Source organism: Amphibalanus amphitrite, unplaced genomic scaffold (assembly GCF_019059575.1).
Source record: "Amphibalanus amphitrite isolate SeventyFive unplaced genomic scaffold, NRLGWU_Aamphi_draft 000257F_arrow, whole genome shotgun sequence".
Lineage (NCBI taxonomy): Eukaryota > Metazoa > Arthropoda > Thecostraca > Balanomorpha > Balanidae > Amphibalanus > Amphibalanus amphitrite.
Genome location: NW_024881752.1, coordinates 99,232 through 118,446, shown reverse-complemented (window position 1 = coordinate 118,446; position 19,215 = coordinate 99,232). Strand labels below are relative to the sequence as shown.

Here is a 19,215-nt window from a genome sequence, read left to right as displayed (position 1 = left end):
AGATGGATTAGCGCCGGATAAAATCTGATGTTTGCCAATGGCCCGTGATGCGAGTGGACCGGGGCTGGAATAGCTGGTAATAAAATAAACATGCTCGGAGGCGGCCGGCGGCCGGCGGCGCCGCGAGCTTCTGGTCCCAGTAACGACTTGTAGCGGCTCTCTAATGCCGCCGTCCCGGGCAATTGTCGTTTGGGCCGCGGGCGCTGAGAGCAGGCCGATACATACAAGACGGATGGACGACTGAATGGTAAAAACGGAGCGCCGCCGGACGACGGAGAAGGGTGGGAGGTGATCGGTGGTCGCCGGCCCAGCCGCGTCGATCGGACTTAGCAGGGTCGCGCAGCAAATGGAAAACTAACGAGAACAAATGTCGCCGGCGTTCGTTTCCGATGTGGCAGTTTGCAGATGGTCTCAGCTTTGTTGGCGTTAAATGTAATTCAATGTCGTCGATTCGTGTTGAGTGCGATCGGAAATAGCATTGCTCTTTTCGAGATAACAATATAAAGTAGTGAAGCGATCGCTTTTCTTGTATCTTGAAAAAACAGTCGATAAGCAAGGCTAAAGTCTTTATTTTTTTTTTTAAGAAATGTGCATTGTGGAGGAGCGCATTGCGCTGGTCTGCGATTTATTATGTGATCATGAGCTGCTGGAATACTCGGCCCTGCCAGAGGCCACCAACGGTCGACTTGTGCTCAGTCGGTGCCAGTACAAATTGACGAGATGACTCCTGCGCTCTCACATTAGCTATTACCACGAGTACATCGCCGAACAATTTATTTAGGGTTCCTTATACCTACACATGCACAAAGGTGGGCAAGTAAAGGTTGTGCAAGCTGGCGTGGGAACAGCATTTACATGTTAATATTGCGAAATTGGTAGCATATTAATGGGTAGCTTCCGATGTACTATATTACCCGGTAAACTAAAGAAATTCACATGTTTCGGCAAAAGCATAGCACATCGCAAGCTTTTCCGAATTCGCCACACTTTTGCAATAGCATACATGATGAAATCGCCAATGAATTCAAAATAAAGACAAACATATTCGAGCTGAGACAAATATATTCGAGCTATATTTATCAAACATTTCGCTCCTGAAAATGGTTATGAAAATGCATATGCTATAGCGGATCTCAAAGGCATTTATCGGATATATCCGATAAATGCCTAGAATACTTTTGACGCTTATCCCTTGCTTTTTTATTACATACATTACTGACTAATTTTATCCCCGATTATTCATAGAAGAAATTATTGACACATATACTTTTTGCCACATAATAACTTTTACGATACCTTTAATACAGGGGAACATAAGTCTACATCTACACAGAAATATGTGTCGCTGAGCGCACTAGCACATTAGGCATACCCAGACTGACACACATACCAAAATAGCAATCGGCACATAACAGTTGCGCCGGGGAACGCTCTCCACAAGAATGACAACAGCCCACCCACATTGCACGTGTATCTATTTACCCCTTGATGGCACATCGCGGGTTACAGCATGCCCTGCCAGCGTCAAACTTCAAGAGGATGCTTCAGCTGCATTTCGTCCAATAAAGCACGCTACAGGCAATAATATGTCCGTAACACTTTCTGTATGCTCCCGGTACATCCGCGCCGAATAAACTCAGCTCTAACGGAGCTTGAACCCCAACATCGCGCACAAATATTCTAAAAAAAAAAAACGCGACGAGCCTTTTCACACAACGATGGACCTTTTAACCACCGCTCACATTTAGGCGCATGAGATCTGTGTACTTCTCAGAGATCACTATGAGACCAACTTAATGAGCTCGAGTAGGTATTTGCGGTGCAAAAATAATCAGTTTATCAACTAGCGTTCCGTGAAGTTAATAGCAATACCTACCAGCAATGTTTAACGAAAATTTTGTTATTTTTTCAAGCTGCACTGAGAACAAATAAAAGTTGTAGATACTTGCACTAAGCACATATCACAATACCAGTTTATGCAGCAAGGGCACGCTACTGCAGCACTGACATTGCAATGACTCCATTTAATGAACGTTTCCCTATTCTGACAGCACTCCCTCATTCAAAACTGCTTTTCTGGCAATTTGGCTCATCTGAAGAAGCCTCCTGGCTCACCGACTCACAAGTTCAGGTGTCTAATGACTCTCTCCTAGTGCGGCTCAGACCGTACTGAGACCCCTATGTAGACTCCAATCGGTGAGAATCTGGCTCTACCGTGACTCATACCAGCGAACCTGACACTGTTACTCAAACAGGAGACTCCGACCCCGTTGTTTAGACCGACTCGACTCTGACTTCAGGACTCATACTATTAAAAGCGCCTTTGAGTCTGACTCTGGGACTCAGACTGAAGAGACTCCGGAGTCCGTGACTCATACTTGTGAGACTCTCACACCAGGACTGACTGAGGAGAGTCCGACGCCAAGTCTGGTGAGACTCAACCACGACTCAGACTGGGAGACTCAAACACCAGACTCAGACTGGTGAGAGCCTGGAGCCGAGCGCGGCGCCCAGACTCTCGGCGTGTTTGCGGGCCTTCATGCGCAGGTCGGCGATGCTGCTCGTCTTGGAGGCGAGCCGGCCGGCCGAACTCCATACGGCAGAGCCCAGTCCCAGCGGGTAGCCGGCGCTCGGGTAAAACAGCAGTGGTGGCGGGGGTGGTGGTGGTGCGTGGTGAGAACTCGCCAGGGAGGTCACAGCTGACAGAGAGGCCGCCGCCGCCGCGTACTGGAACAGCAGCGGAATGGTACGTCAGAACGGGTCCGCAGAGACAGCAGAAACATGTTTGGTGAGGCTGTAAAGGCACCCAGCAGCTCAACACAAGTGCAAAACGCATATTTGTTAATTATGCTGGCCAGTGTTCTGTCATTACAGCATGCATTTGATCATGCGATGGCGTATGCTAGAGTAACTTGCAACCACTTGTATACCAACCGCACTTATGCCCACTTTGCTGTTATTTCATTCCTTGAGGTTTCATTTTTGGTTTTGGAGTGAATCACTAGCCATTGCGGATAATGCACCTGCTCGAATTACCGTTAATCGTATTTTAAAAGGTCGACCGACCCTTTGCTAATACGATACAAAGACATTCGACCACCGTAATGAACGCAAATTTTATGCACCATCACCGAAAATAAATTGTCCCCACCACTATTCAAATGGGCTGCCTTCAGCCGGCTAATCATTTAGCTATAGAAATGGAATCATTGGCGCGTATTTGCCTGCGACTCCAATCTGGGTATTAGATTTGGTGTGACGTATCCGAGGTGGCAGCCGAGCCACGGGGCCGACAGCGGCTGTCGACACGATCGCAACCGACATACGCCGCACTGGAGACGCGTTGCCGTGATGCGGCCCGACAGGCGTGATCTCATACATGCAAATTTGAGCGCTTCGACAGCCACGAGGGTGCATATGCAGATCGGTGCCGGCCGCGGCGCAATGAAATGTGATGGGACCGTCTTATGTGGATTGTAAAGAGATTTACAGTAAACACGGGTTAATGTGGTTAGTGGTAAAGAACATTTAAATATTAATTATTCAGAAGGTTCATAGTAACGCAACACGCATCCAAAGAAAACTGCAATGAATGCGAATTCATTTCAAAACTTAACTGCTGTTTCTGCTTCGAAAACATGAAATCTAGAAAGTGTATCGCTCCCCATGTTAACTACCTACTGGTAACTGGTAAGGCCACATCCAATAGCGTTTTTATTCCTTCAATGAAAAAAAATGTTTATTTAGGCTAGCGGCACGAGTCGAGTGTGCCTACAAATTGACTACCGACTCCTAAAATGAAAGCAGGTGTATAATAAAGGCCCGGTGGCCGGTACTGAAGTCCGGGCGACTCTGAGTCTGCTTTGAGTCTGCCGTCCGGCCGGCCGCCGCCGGCGCCAGCCGTCAGATGTCGCTCGATCGATGCAGGGGGCGGAGCTAATACAAATCTCATTACCATTGGTCGAATGAATAAAACGCCTGATGACGGACGATTCTCATTGGACGTAATTCGATTAAATGTTTCCACAGGGAGAGAATGAAATGTCGCGTCGCGGACGCCACTTTGCCGGGCCCGGAACTGGGAGGAGGGTCGGAGGGCACTGGGACTGCACTCTCCCAGACTGGGAGAGTGCCGGAGGGCAGTCTGAGAGAGGACCCGATGGTATGTAGTTGGGCAGAGATGACAGGAAGAGAGCCAAAAGAGGACATACAATTCTTATGTGCCAGCTGTCGGGTGGTGGCTTTGCTTTTGTAAAATGCAGATCTACGTCATATAGGTAAGTAGGTATGCCACAAAACAACACAAAAAGACACTGCACGTTATTTAACGTGTATGTACGTACAATGTACATTTGTGCTACAGTTCTTCGTCGATCTAATCACGTACTGTACGCCACGCCATAAGCCGTAATCGCCACGACATATCTGGAAGGCTTTTGGTGTCAATACATACATACATACATACATACATACATACCTACATACATACGCGCCATACCTGGAGCAGGGCCGGGTCGAGCGCTGACAGCCGGCTGACGGCGGCGGTAATCTGATCGGGTGGCGGCACCAGGTGACTGCTGTGAGCCGCCAGCCGGCCCGGGTACGGGCTCAGGGGCGTCATCGGGCACGGCTCGAGCGGCACGCCGGCCGGCCGCACCGCCGCCCCCGACGGGCCCGACACGCCGGCGGCAGAGACCGTCGGACCAAGAAGCATACCGGCTGCGGAAGGACGGGTGCAGAGGGGCGTCAGATTGAGGGCGTCGGTTGAGGACTGCGGGGTGTTAAATGATCTGTCGGTGGTACTGAGGAACATCGAGGGACGTCACCTTCCCAGTCAGTCGGATAGAAGACAGGACATGAGAACAACCTTCATTTTCATAGCGATATTTGAGGAAATTTAATGGAAATGTTATCTTCATTGCTTACAACATATAAAACTACCTGATTTAACTGTAATTAAAATCAAAACTTTACATCGACCTAAAAAAGGCAGAAACAACCCTGCATCAAATATTACGGTATCTTTCTCTGATCAAAAGTCGCACAAAATTAAATCACAACGGGATTTGCACACTTGTTTCAGAGCAACCTTCCAAATCGTTTCCCCGAAGTGGTTTTAGCGTTCCCAGGCGACGCACCATCTCTGAGTGTCACCATCCCATAAAACGTCCGCGACCGGAGCGGCGCAGATTCATTATCATTTCTCTCGCGCCCCGCGGCGATTCCCGATTGCCCGGCGCGGCCAATTCAATTGGCCGATTCGAACGCAGCGCGTGTCAAGCCGCTTTCAAAGGGCAAATCAACTGATCATCCATTTGGCCGCTTTTTATTGAATGGACGGCGGCGCTCTATTGGATTAAGATCCCTAGGCAATAAAGGGAGGTATGCATAAACTCGTTAGACTGAGCTGGTTACACACAAATCTGCGGCGCCGGCTCCGCGGGATTCGGGCAGATTGGATTATCTAAATGGGGTAAACACACCGCAGGAGGCGGACCGTCATACGCGGGATCGGGGCGGCCGAGTGTCAAACGGCGCGCCGCCGTGCCGATAGCAGACGGAGTCACGGAGCGCTCAACGAGGCTATATCGGACCAGAGCTGTGGGTGAGCGGAGTAACGAACTACTCAGCAATGAGGGTAAAGCGAGATGGACATCAACTTGCTAAATACTCGTGAGCTTGAGCCAGTATAGGGAAGAATGCAGATGAGTTGCGTTCTATTTGCTAAGCGGATGTGTGCGTGTTGCCAGTTTAATTCTGTGCAGTGTCACCGAGATTTAGGCCGCTAAGCTTTTAACTTACCTTTGTGTATCTGACTTTCATGTTTTCTGCATTTCGCTCTGCGGTTTTGGAACCAGACCTGAAAGAAATTAGGTACAAGTCAGAGACGTTTTCAACAAAGGCAATTCATTACCTCATCTTTTTCATTGCCGTAATTTTTGGGAGGTAATGCGCGAACAGTAATAGTTGATTTAGCTGTTTATAATTGGAATACAGTAGCGGCGGAGCACCTTCAATTAAGGGGGGCACTACCGACTTGTTGTCCAATTCTTTCCATGCAACGCCCATAGGGCTAATGTTAAGATGTCAAAATCAAAGGGGGGCACGGTGCCCCGGTGCCCTCCCCGTTCCGCCACCTACAGGGTGATTCATAGCCATGTGACCTATTTAGCTGATCTCTCTTGAGAAGAGGATTGCATATTTCCGCGTGAAATTTCACGTGCTAGTAGAAAATTTTATGAAGTTTTTTTTCTATCTTGGTCTGGTCTGTGTGTATCGCTCAAGATGTACACAGCGCAGCAAAAAGTAAAAATGTGTAATTTCTATAGGTTAACGCAGTCCGTCAAGCAAACACAAAGATGTTTCTGCACGTCTGAGGGCTTACACCCAAGAGAAACTCCAAAGAAGATAACAATTCATAGAATCGTTAATCAATTCAAAGCAGAGGGCACGGTTCAATCATAAACACGGCACAAAACAATTGGTAAGCGAACCCCGGAAAGTTGATTTCAAAGAGCGCTGAGGTCAGGTGTGCGCCACACTCGCCGAAGCTCACCGTCGTGGAATTCTTCCTCTGGGGCTATGCAAAGTCCGAGGTCTATGAGGAGAGTCCCCAGGATATTCTGGGGCTGAAGGATGCCATTGGAAGCTGCTTTGGTTCTATTTCTTTGCAAATGTTGTGCGTCCGCGCCATCGCCAACTTTAGGCTCTGGCGCTGGAGTGCATCCGTCGCCGAGGTGGCTTTTTTGAACATCTTGTCTGAAAGAAGTGTGAGAGTCGAAGGAAAAGTATTTTTGACTGATGCTACACATGGATCAAAACTTCAGATTTGGCTGTTTAATATGGTACTTGGCAATGGCATGTAACACGAATGCATTTCCTGTAGTTTTAATTTATTTTCGGTCACACAGCTATGAATCACCCTGTATATGTTGGAATATATTCATAAGTCCGTATGCATGCACAGTGACAAATGCCCAGAATGTATACAAAACGTGTACATGCACTATGCAGCCACGCATCGGGTTAGGTTAGGTACCCATCCACCCTCTCCATATGCCCGCGGAGCCTCGGCAATCCCAGATCTCTACTATCAGGCACAATCTCGTGCCGATGACACCGAGCCAACCTCCACCTCTGCGCGAGGGCAGATCTCAGTTCGCGCCCGGCGAGTGAGCTATCTGTTTTGGGTCCACCGGCCGGCCGACGTCTCTCCAAGGAGCCATTCCTCGGAACGCCTCCGGGCAATTGGCCCTGACGGCTGCTTACTTACCGGCGTTACTGTCATATTAGCCGATTTATCCGAGCAGCCCACGCCAATGATAATCTGAGCCGGAACCCGGAACGACCCGGCCCACTCGGGAGATCCCTCGTCCTCCCGCATAAGGACAGGAAGGCTGCGTGCGGTGGCTCTCTCTTCTCTCTCTCTCTCTCTCTCTCTCTCTCTCTCTCTCTCTCTCTCTCTCTCTCTCTCTCTCTCTCTCTCTCTCTCTCTCTCTCTCTCTCTCTCTCTCTCATGCCCTGTCTTATCTCTCCTCTCTCGTCGATGTTTCGGCACAGAGCAGGGAATATGTAAAGGGACGGGGAACGGAGTGGCTGTCAGGTTACGGCCGTCAGTATTGATTGAATACCATTACCATCCAGCTGATATTAGATATAAATACATAATAGCTGGCGATGTATCGGGATCACCAGGGGTCAATAATGATCAGTCACTAATGATTTTTTGCACCTGAGCTTACTAATTATGCATTTAAAGCTAATGGCACGCAACGTTGCTTAAAGTTTCAATTTTCATATTTAGGTTTATTTCTACAAGTCGTGCTACCATTTGCAAGTCAACGAGAAATTTCGACCAATCTTTTCAAATTTTAGCGGAGTTTCATTCTAAAACAAAATACATAAAGAAATGTTATCGGGAATATTGTTCTGTTGACCCCCGTCCCCTCACTGACCTGAACTCTTACTGCCCTGAACTTCCAACTCAATGACCCCTTCTCAACTGACCTGAACTCTGGCCTCGCTGAGCCCCAGGCGCTGGCTCAACTCCTCCCTCATGAAGGCGTCCGGGTAGTGGGTCTCGTCAAAGAGCCGCTCCAGCTCCGAGAGCTGCTCCAGTGTGAAGTTAGTCCTGCTGCGCCGCTGTTTGACCTTTGAGGAGCTGGAGTTGGAGTTGGAGGGGTCGGCCGGAGCGGCGGCCGAGTCGCTGTCCTCCTGACGACTGCAGGGAGCCCCTGAGAAGGAGGAGGTGGGGTTAGGTGGGGGAATGTGTCGAGACAGGCTGGGCCTTTCGAGAGACGAGATACATACATAGAGGCAATGGGAGGAAATATACGAGGAGTGAGGATTAGGTGCATCGAAACAATGATAACAAGCAGGTAGCTGAAAACTTGCAGGATTCAAGATAGGTAATTAGGAACAGCTGTAATCAGGATATATGATGTTGATCCGTGAGATAGGCATTTGATTAAAACAGACGCAGAAACCATTTGTCAGCCATGCTAGCCGAATAACGTTTTCAGTCATGGGGCATAATTTTACTTTAAATGCTAAAAAGTAAAGTAATGAAACAACTGATACGATCTAAGCAGTAAGAAAGCATGAATGATTATGAGAAAACGGCTTAACTGTTCATAGGTCTTATTTTCACTATGTTCTGTATTTTGGCTGAGAATTAGGAAGCCATTTTCATTAGTTGTAGCTGTGTCTGGATAATTATCACCACTTAACACCATTACCCAAATCAAATCTGCGCCGGTATCTCGGTTTATTCGCCGGTCTCGGCGGCGCCGCGCGACCAAAGCACCTCCCCGATGTGTTCCGGCGTCATTAGTGCCATCTCCTTGGTACGCCAGCCGGCCACTCGTGCCGCGTCCGGGTCGCCCTTTGGGTCCGTACTTCTCTCCATTAGCCCTGCCCGGCAATTGATTTTATCTGGCCGCCTCAGTTAGATGGTCGTGCGCCCGGGTGATCACGCAATTAAAGCGATATAATCGCCCCACTAGTCCGAAACGCCTCGGGGGACGCATTTGTTGCCATCGCCCTGATCGCATTAACTACACGTTGAGTGAATCCCAAATTAATTTAATCACATTAACTAAATGGTCGTACAAAGGCCGGCCCTCAGCGCAGCGCAGCGGCGTGCCGGCCGCACCGGGGAGACCAGCCGGCGCCGGCGGCAGGTGGGTCTGCGCTGAGCGCCGGCCGGTGCTAGCCAGCGGAGATTACACGTTTTTATCCAGCGTTTGGGTCAATCGGTGTAATGTAGTAATGTCGCCCGGGGGAGCGGAGGTTGGAGGCGAGGTCTGCCCCGGCGCCCCTCTCGGTTCGTCTCGGAGGGAGGAGAGCTCTTTGTGCCGTCGGGAGAAGGTTCACGGGGAGCAGTGGAAACCGGCACAGCACAGCACGACAGGCAAGGGAGAGCTGGGACGTCGGACAGGATGGTCAGAAGGTCAGATGGGACTGATAGAACAGAGGGGAGGTCAGACGGGAGGTCAGACTGAATAGATGGAACAGCGGACGGGATGGTCAGGAGGTCAGATGGGACAAACAGGTCAGCTGGAAGGTCAGACTGAATAGATGGGACAGCAGACGAGATGGTCAGGTCAGACGGGACAGACAAGGCAGACAAGAGGTCAGATGGGACAGATAGGAGGTCAGGGAGGTCAGACTAGATAGATGGGAGTGCGAACGGGTCAGACTGTGGGTCAGACTGGGCATATGGGACGGTGGACGGGATAAAAGGGAGAGCGGACGACCCAGGTTAAAAACGGAGAGACGGGATCAGGAACGGGTAAGGCTGGTGAAGTGGGACAGAGTAGACGGGTAAACGACAGAGCAGACGCGCGAATGGGTATCAGCGGGGAGATCAGAATAGTCACAGGTCAGATGAACAGACAGGACGGACTGTAGACACTCATGGCAGGTCAAAGTGATCAGAAGGGACAGAGGGTTCAGGCTGAATAAATGGAATAGCAGAGGAGACGGAAGCTCGGGACTCGGGTAGGGCAGAAGGGATGGAATAATAAATGGTTAATTGATGGGCGGACAGGCCAACACACCGACAGTGAGATCAGATGTGCAGCTCAAAGGAACATAGGTCAATACGGGCCGGGATAAAATAACTCGGAACGGGACAGGACGTGACGAGATAAAATAACTCTCTGAACTGTCTGATACTGACAGAAAGGACAATGTCAGGCAGTTCAGTTTAGACTCATCAATGACGAACAACAGATGCTTGGAAGGCAGACAGTCCCGTCTGTCTACTGGTTCTGATGCTGGACTAGCTGGAGTGTTCATAACTTCAGCGAGCCTCCCGGAATCGGGCAGTCGATAACCGTCTCCGAATATTGCTCCCGAAAGTTGATCTATCGCTAATGACACGGCCGATGTCTATATCTGACGATTCGTTTTTATGAGGAGATGAGAGTTATTTAATGGCCATCGGCCCTCCAAAATCCACTTATCGTTCTGGTGGATGACAGAGAATCATAACTACATTACCCGGAGGCCAGAACCATAAGTAATTTAATTTGTACATTTTATATCGTCATATAAAATTAAAGCAATATGCAGAAGCGTTGTTCATAACAGTGTATGTTGCAGTAGTGCAGTAGGGTGCATGGTACATTTTGTAGTAACTAAATGGCTTAGAAAGAAAGCAATTAAGCTTTCGTCGCTAAATCATCATCAACTTATGTGCCGACAAAAATTTTTTAATGATCTGACGCTGAATCATGCTATGTCGGTCATTTTCATGCATCCACAATATAATTGCGTCGCCGCCATGTTTTTTATGTTAACGGCCATTTTTTCACTTTAAGCATGCTTTTTCGTTCAAGTTCCAGGCAATGCGTCAGTTCCAACTGATTGCGTAGCCTCATTTAAGAACGATGAAATCCCTTGAACACAAATAGACGGATGGTGTTGTGCCGGCAACCCATCCCTCTCAGTCAGCACGTTTGCAGCAATATCTAATATAAAAACAAGCTTAAATGGAAAATCCAGAAGAAAATACGTGGTTACCAGTCTTTTATGCAACTTCAATATGTACCTATAGTGCATACCAACCTAAATAGTGTCCGCATCACAAGCATTTTTATCACGCGCGCTTATTACACATTTCACAAGCATGATCCAATCTTTGCATATGGAGCACACACTTAGTGTGAAATCAAAACCAGAACATGTCTTTCCAGCTCAAAAATGGTCCGGAGACTCACGGGCTTAGCTAGGATCACTATAGAACCCTCCAGCCGGCACATACCGCAAATGGCGCTCCGGCGCGGCGGCTGCTACCTGCGGTGGTATACTGTGCCGCTGCACACGCGAGTAAGGCGGGTTTGTCTACCACCAGCCGTCCAGACTGAGGCGGCGGCTGATTGTCGGACGACGGCGCTTTTCAGATAACATGGATTGATACATACCTACATATGTGTTTTCTGCTTGTTTGTTTATTGTAGCTTTAGAGAGCGTCGACTACAAGGTCATTTTGCGCCCATAGCGTTATGCTAGTAAAACAAGTGTGTCACAAGAGAACGTAGGCGACAAGATAAAAGGACTATATGCATCTGTAGGTAAGTCTTCCTTCCTCATTAAATTGCATAAATTTCGCTAAAATGTTTAAATGATCGATTTGAAAGAGCCAGAACCTGCTATAAGCAGAGCTTGTTGCACAATGCACAGGTCAGAAGCCCAATCGTCGACGTCCGCTCAGGCAATTCCGGGTTAGCAGGAGAATTTCAATGCCAAAGTGCGAGACCATCAAAGCCAGACATAGTCCTTTTCATTCAACTGATTTCAAAGATCAGCGGCTGGGCCCATAAACCACAAACCCACCCTCAAAGGGGCCTCATATTCATACATAGAGCGCCGGCCAGATTCGAACCCGGGCGAACACTGTGAGTCGAACGCTATAGGGGAGAGTGGGGAAAGATGCCCAGGGTTTGACTATGTCATATATTATTCGAAAATGACGATCGGAAAGCCAAAACTTGGAGTTTCAACGGAAGCCGACATCATTTTTCTCCAAAAATATCACACTTCCGTGCCTGAAATATGATAACTTTTTTTGCTATCAAGCATTTTCCTGAAGAAGTGAAAGGGGGCATCTTACCCCACAGGGTGGAAAAGACGCCCCCTGGCGCTGGGTAAGATGCCCCCTGCACTAAAAGTGACATAAATAGGCACGTGAATCGCCTGAACGAATCAGTAGTCCCTTCGAGCCTGCAGTAGACACCAAACGTCATCGTAAGGGCCCTCAAAAGTAGTCGTAAGGGGCTTCAGAGGTCATCGTTAGGGCCATCATAGTCCAGCGTGGCCAAACAAGCCTCCGTGGTGGCGTTCGGAGACCACTGTGGGGCCCTTATAGGCTTCATGATGCTTGAGGGCCCTCGAGCCCATCGTGGGGACCTCAGATGCCAGCGCGGCCCGTGGAGCCAACGTGGGAGCCCTCAAAGGATGTCGTGAGGGGCCATAGAACCAATAATGGGGCCCACAAAGGCCGTCGTGAGGGCTCTCAGAGTCAGATGCCGCCCGTGGGCCGAGAGACCGGCATGGGAAGCACCCGACCGTACCGGACTCTCAATAGTCCCAGATCGGCTTTTGTCTCTCATCACAAGTATGTAATACATGATTTGACGGGCTGCTTGAAGGACAGCCTACGGATTTAGGCTGTCCTTCACGGATTTAGGCTGTCCGTCTTTCCCCATCAGGTCAGGGGGCATCTTACCCCAAGGTACCGAAGTAACATTAAATCAGCACAATTTGTTAGTCATAAAACTACACCCTGAAACAAACTGTTTGGGACACAGTAAACGCATGTTAATGTATCACGACTATAGCAAGGGACGCAAAAATTATCTACCTTTTTTGATATTTACAATGTTTTGACGCCAAAATATTTTTTGAAAGCAGCAAATAAAAAACATGCAATCACCAGCCAGCCGTTGCCCAACTGAGCTTTGCAAATTTTTGTGCAGTTAACAAGGCAGGCTTCTGCTTTACGCTAAGACCATTAATTTCCAGGTTCGATTCTTTGTTTCCCCGCTAGAGGGGGTGGGGCGTCTTTCCCACCCTGGGCATCTTACCCCACTCTCCCCTACGATATACCAACTGAGCTACGGACGGTATTGCTCATTGCTGTGAAGCTTGCTTAGAATGAATAGATAATAACGATTTGGGAATCTTTCACCAAAATCCGTCGGGCTTGACGGTGCATGAGTTGCACTTATTCGTTGACACCACAAGGCACAAGCCAGTCCAGCTTCATGTGAAAGTTATTCCGCACAATGAACGACTGTCTGCTCATTGCCATCTGTAATCTGTAGCTAATCGCTATGAGTTTCATGTGTCTTGCACCGATATTTCCAGCAAGAGCGATAATTCTTGAAATTGCTGAATACCTAATTGCATTGTCTCTTTAATTTTAATCGATCAAGATTTTCAAGCAAACAGCGTTTACGAGTGGGATCAGTATTCACACATTCAATTTAAAACGAATACATGTTGAAATTATTTTTGCGCAACTCATCTTGGAAATTCTTTTAGAGTAGGCCTTCGAACGGCTTCCAGGAAGGACAAGGTGTAGGTGCAACAAACTATCAAGCCCTCTAATGCATTCTTAAAGTGGGCATTAGATACATTTAATTGTTATTTACCAAATTCTCAGGGATTGTTGTCAACTGCTCCTAAGATATTGGACTGCTCTTTTACTTAAATGTGATCATAGCCATCTTTTCCATAAATGAATAATTCTGGTTCAAGATGAATCAAATGTGTCAAAATAATTGTCAAATCATCATTTTAACTGTCGTACCTTCCGTCTCATCTAACTTGAGCGTCGGTGAGGACGAATCGGGCAGCACGGCCGTCCTCATGTCGACAGGCTGCTGCTGGTCCTCCTCCTCCTCCACACAGTCCTCATCGTCCTCACTTTCCTCCTTCACCGGCGGCGGAGGGAGGAGGGTCACCTCCTCTCGCGTCGCCGCCTCCTCCGCCGCGGCGCGGTCAAACGATTTACTCACAAACTCAGTCAGCTGTTCCATGGCTCACAGTGCAGAGTTCCGTTAGCCCGGTGTCTGAGCCCGCCGTGCCGCCGCCCGCCCCGCTCCGTCCTCCGTTGAGCTGTCGCCACCCAGCCAGCCGCGACCGGCCGACATACTGCCTCGGGGCTTTATACTGACGAGCTCCGAGCACAACCGACCAATGGGCGGCGGCCGGGGGCGGGGCCTAGCGGCAGCGCCGGCCGAATTAAGCCACGTAATGACAAGCGGTCGCCTAGTTTATCTTTGTCGCTGCGCTTGCATTGCGAGGGTCCGTCGTTTGTCTCCGTAATTATTTGAATACTTGGGCCAAATGGGACAGATGAAAGCGATGATGAACAACAAGTGGTAAGCATTAGCGCCGTAATGCAGGCGGGGTCGGAGTTTGCAAAGCTCGTTAAGAAACGAGACGTATTTCCAAGTGACTGCATTATCAAATCTGCAGTGTTGAGCCGAGTCCCTTGTAATGTAGAGTCCACATGTGAAATTGTGACAGAAATGCAACAACATGTCGTGCCAAAATTTGAAAGGGTTTTTGTTTTTCGTATCATTCGCTGCCATAAAAAGAGCTTAGACATTAATCCCATTGGATACATTAGACGTGATTTCAATTGAAAATTGACAAAAATAATGTTTGTGCACACCATTTCTGAATTGTTGGAATTCATGGAATTCATGGAACTCATCTCATGGAAACGGCAACTAATCGTTTTAGGCTTGGCTATTCGTTTTAGAGGCAAATGGTTAAAAAAATGTCACACTTTGCAACGCTCTTAGTGCTATGGGATCTCCTGCAAGATGATGAAACCATCAGATAGCATACAATCTTCGAAGCGTTGTAACTCGTCCCTTCACACTAAAACATAGTACATACACAATGGTTACATACACAAGGGTCACATATCACTATTCCGAATCAGATCAGCCACGTGACCTCCCCATTAAAGATAGCTAAACGTTGAACGGGGAAATGCAGGAACTCCTTATTCATTGCAAAACAAAGCATGATCTTAAATCTTTAGCCTCATTAGGAGCAAAATCCTTCGTTAAAATCATAGTTTCACAGCTTGCCTCTTTCATGGCCCCATGGATAACATTTGAATTTTGTCCCTTGCGTGATAACGGTTATTTGAGGTGATCGAAGTTCACGTCAATAATTGTTCCATCGAATTGAGCGAGTCACGATGGATAGCATGGCTCAAAAGAAGCCGCAAATTAAACGATACATTCCCTTCTACGTAACACGACCATCCTAAGGCTAACTTTCTGAGTTCTGACTTAGCCCGCCTTAGCCGTCGAAAACCTTTATACAAAAACCAAGGATTTCGACGCGGTCGGATGTGACAAACATGGTTCAAGTATAGATGCTCTCGGTTTGTCTTTGCCAAAGCTGTTCAACAAAATACAATCAGACTTGTGGACCGTTGCCCAGACACCAAAGGTCTCCAACAAAAGGTTGACCGTTAACTTGAGGTCTTCAAATTTGACCCTTTTCATCGCGTTTCTTGACGACCAACGCACTCGTTTTTTTTTCTGCGACGCTCTAGCTGAATAAGGGACGAAGCAGCAACCGCGAGGGGATCTCAACCACCACTTTGTACCCCTGTAACTTGAACACTGACATTAAATCTACTTAACTTTCAAGTTTCAGATTAATAGTATCAGATCAGTTATACACGTAGATATAAGATTTATTATCAATATCAAAGGCGTTTAAAACATGCAGTGTTGAGTTGAATATAGTCATCGAGCAGCTTGGTTCTCGACAATTGTCACTTGTCACCGACAAAGGATGCGTCGAGCTATCAGGGACAGGGACTCTCACACATCCCGTCTCTTTCCTTCACAATCCGCTGCAGCCATACACTTTGTGACATCGAAGAAATTAGAGACAAATAAAGAGTTCATGTTATTGGAGCTACTAATGACTAGTCCGTTTACAATCTACAACAATTACACCCAGCTGCAGCCGGCTGGTTGCACCCCATAGTCACCCAGCGCACCCCGGCACCCATTACACCCGTCGTCGGCACCCCGCAGTGACCCGGCGCACCCCTGGCACGGCCACATCGTTCCGCACACACCACTTGCGGTTATGAATGGCAGTCGTCTCTCCGCCCTGTTGCGGCCCTACTGCCGGCAATATCACTGCTCTGACCGTGTAGCAGGCCGGCGACTGCGGCAGACTACCGGCGGCCGGCCGGCGGCGGCGGCGGCGAGCGCTTCATTTGTCCAAATTACCACTGAGCGGGAGGTGCGCAAGACCGGAGCCGGCATGCGGGCCGCGACGCGTCATCAGTCATCCGTCGGACCCCCGCCGGCGCGCGCCGCAGAATAGATAACGCGCCAGGCTTTTAGTGGTTTGGTAAGGCGATTACGATTGCGATTAACCCAAGATGGATGGGAGGCGCTTGAGAGCGACGCTCGCGGCGCGCCCAGCATGTCGGCCGCTACGACAGCGCGGCCGTAATCAGGTTGGCGTGACGGTACGGGCATCGAGGGCGATATCCGACCGCCATTCTCCGCAGCCGCCGCCGCACTGTAGGCCGGCAGCCTGAAAAAGCGCTAGAAATTCCCCCAAACTGACTGCCCGCAATATGAACAAAATAGGTATCATTTAATTCCAAATTGATCGAAGAATACGATTCCGATGCTAGTTTTGCCCTAAGGTCAAAATTGAGGTCGTCAGTTGTCACCAAACACAAGACAATTTAGACTCTCTATAGGCCACCACATTTACCGATTTTAATGATGAACTTTAGTGGTAATTTATTAGTTGACCAATCGTCGTTTTGAACGAAATTTCATGTCAGACTAGTTCAGGGCACTGTTGTTCACTGTGCCAACATCATTCTGACATATTGCATCGCTTTTCTGCAAGATAAGCTAGCTGTTTGCAAGCAGCTGCAAGACGTAATTTAAAATCATATCCAATTTCTTAATTAGACTTTTATAAAAACGTTATTTCGAGCGGCTAAAAATGAACATTTTATACTAGCCTCTGATCACTCATCTTTTGTTCCATATAGGTGCTTTGCTGCTTTTCCCTGCTACTTTTCGAGACATGTGCCAGTAAACCACATGATGTAGGGGCAATTGTCACCTCGCCGCTCTACTGAAGGCCCGGCGCTCTTTAAAACGCTGGAAGTTGTGAAAAACAAACGCTTATAATCTAAATAAAATATATGTCCCTGAGCTCAGAATTGATCAACAGACACAATGCTGTCAACAGTTCTGGGCCAAACTAAAAAATTCAGTCATTATTAACCCCTAAACACAAGTCAGTGATAATCAATAACAACTTGCTCTTTGGTTAGACTTTTTGAGAAATGTTATTTCGAGCCGCTAAAAATGGCCATGACATACAAACCATTAATCATTTTTCTGTCATGCCCTACTCGCAATTTTTGCTAATGCCTGCTACTCTTCGAGGTCACGTGACCTCACCATTAAAAGTGAATGGGAAAATAAGGAAACTGTTGTGTTTGCGCATGGAATGATTTCAAACTATCTCAAGCACACGGAATCGTGATTTCGTGCACTCCTTGCAAGATCCGATGCTTTACTTTTGCATTTTTGACCTTCCGTGACGTCATTTATGACGTCACACCGGTCATAGGAGTTTCTCGTCAATAACTCATGATCAAATTGAGCCAGCGACTCGGGAAAGCCACCAATGGACTCGGGAAGACCTCCCGAATCGAATGATATGCGATACGACCTCCTTCGATTAAGTTCGTGGCCTGATGGGCTCTGAACTGACCTTGACTCGAGGTCAGTACCTTAAGTTGGCCTCACCCGAACAAAAAGTATACCATTCGACGCGCCTGAGCCAGGCGAACACGATGGTGCCAAAATCGCTGCTCTGCGGCCATTTTTTTGCGAAATTATTTGCCAAAAACCAAACCCTACCTTGGGCTTTCTGACTTCACCTCAGAGGTTACCGGTTGACCTGGGACCTTAAAATCGGGTATCAATCGTTCCGCCTTGAAACGGCGCACACGCTTGTTTTTTCCGCGAGGCTCTAGCTCCATTAGGGGCGAAACGGCAAAAAGGGGTCGTACCAACCCTCCCCCCCTCGGCCGGCCGAGGGGGTGGGGGGTCCGACAATAGGTCCGGCGAGGGTTAAGCAGCCCCACTTCGTTTTTAGCATGTTTGCTTGTCACTGAGATCAACAACTCAATCACAAATAATTTCTAGCACTTTTCCGGGCCCCCGGCCCAGTGTGCGCCGCCAAAGAGAGGCATATTTCTGGCGAGTATTTTGGGGCGAGATTCGGCTGGCACGCCGGGTACTTCGGAAGTGGTAAAGTGGTTATATACTGGCGTCCTTAGGGCGGCTTTAGGGGTGGTTTGGAAGTTTCGCGGCCGATTTCTGAGACGGTCTCCGATTTGGTCGACTGACGCCATCTTGCTGCTCCGTCGCCACTGTGTCGCCTCCCGTAAAACGCTCGGTAAGTGATTAGAGCCACCGAATAAAGTTCAACGGTTATGGCGATCGGAGACCAAGGTAGGTCCCGCGGCAGCCCTTCCATGTCGGCCGGGTCCATCAAGTAAGAGGCAGTGGCCGACTGAGAGCGAGCGAAGCATTATATCTGGAGCAATTCTGTGATAGCAAATTGAGATAATCATTGTTCACTTAATGACAGTTATGGCTGCAGCGATTTACTCGATGTTCGGACGGCCAACTTGGAACGAGCACCGCCCGACGTGGACCATAAAGAGAGACCGTCTCGGCCATCGCAGCGGACTCACATCGGCCGCGCTTGCCGGCAATCCAATCGGCGGCGAGGGGACCTCAATGACGCTGCCGCTCGGTTGCCGACAGATGCTACGAGCCGATCGGCTGGGTCGAGAAGAGATGGGGAGATGTGGGGAAATGGGGAGAGGGTTAGTGGTTACTGATCTACCAAGCAATAGAAGATGATTGATATCATGTGTCTTTGATTTTAACAGGGTCAATTCAGATGCAATGTGCGGGGCTCGAGACGTACCACGCTGTACCACGCTATGATAATGGTGAGTGGTTGAGCGTTGCTTTTTTTACTGACGACACCCATAGAGAACACAATGCCAATAAATGTTCTCCCATCAAACTTCCGAAAATATCTACGTTGATGTCACAAACGGGAAGGCAGGAGATACGCCACATGCCGTTCATCCGAACCACT

At 48.5% G+C, this 19,215-nt stretch overlaps 1 protein-coding gene across 1 annotated transcript; it reads right to left on the bottom strand.

Moving 5' to 3' along the window:
- Positions 1-757: 757 nt before the first annotated feature.
- Positions 758-14,167, bottom strand: LOC122386622 (short stature homeobox protein 2-like). Its single transcript, XM_043375982.1, has 5 exons — positions 13,820-14,167; positions 8,008-8,234; positions 5,803-5,860; positions 4,499-4,719; positions 758-2,727 (listed from the first exon to the last, which is right to left on the bottom strand). The coding sequence occupies exons 1-5, from the start codon at positions 14,046-14,048 to the stop codon at positions 2,476-2,478; spliced, it is 987 nt and encodes a 328-aa protein (XP_043231917.1). The 5' UTR covers positions 14,049-14,167; the 3' UTR covers positions 758-2,475.
- Between the last annotated feature and the right edge of the window lie 5,048 nt (positions 14,168-19,215).

Bases quoted from the DNA above. Each gene is read 5' to 3' on its own strand.
- LOC122386622 (XM_043375982.1), bottom strand. From the start codon at position 14,048: ATGGAACAGCTGACTGAGTTTGTGAGTAAATCGTTTGACCGCGCCGCG. The intron at 5,861-8,007 runs GTCAGTTGAGAA...AATTTCTTTCAG, and splicing joins TCAGCGAGGCCAGAGTTCAG to GTCTGGTTCCAAAACCGCAG. The intron at 2,728-4,498 runs GTATGGCGCGTA...CTGCTGTTCCAG, and splicing joins TCGACCCGGCCCTGCTCCAG to TACGCGGCGGCGGCGGCCTC.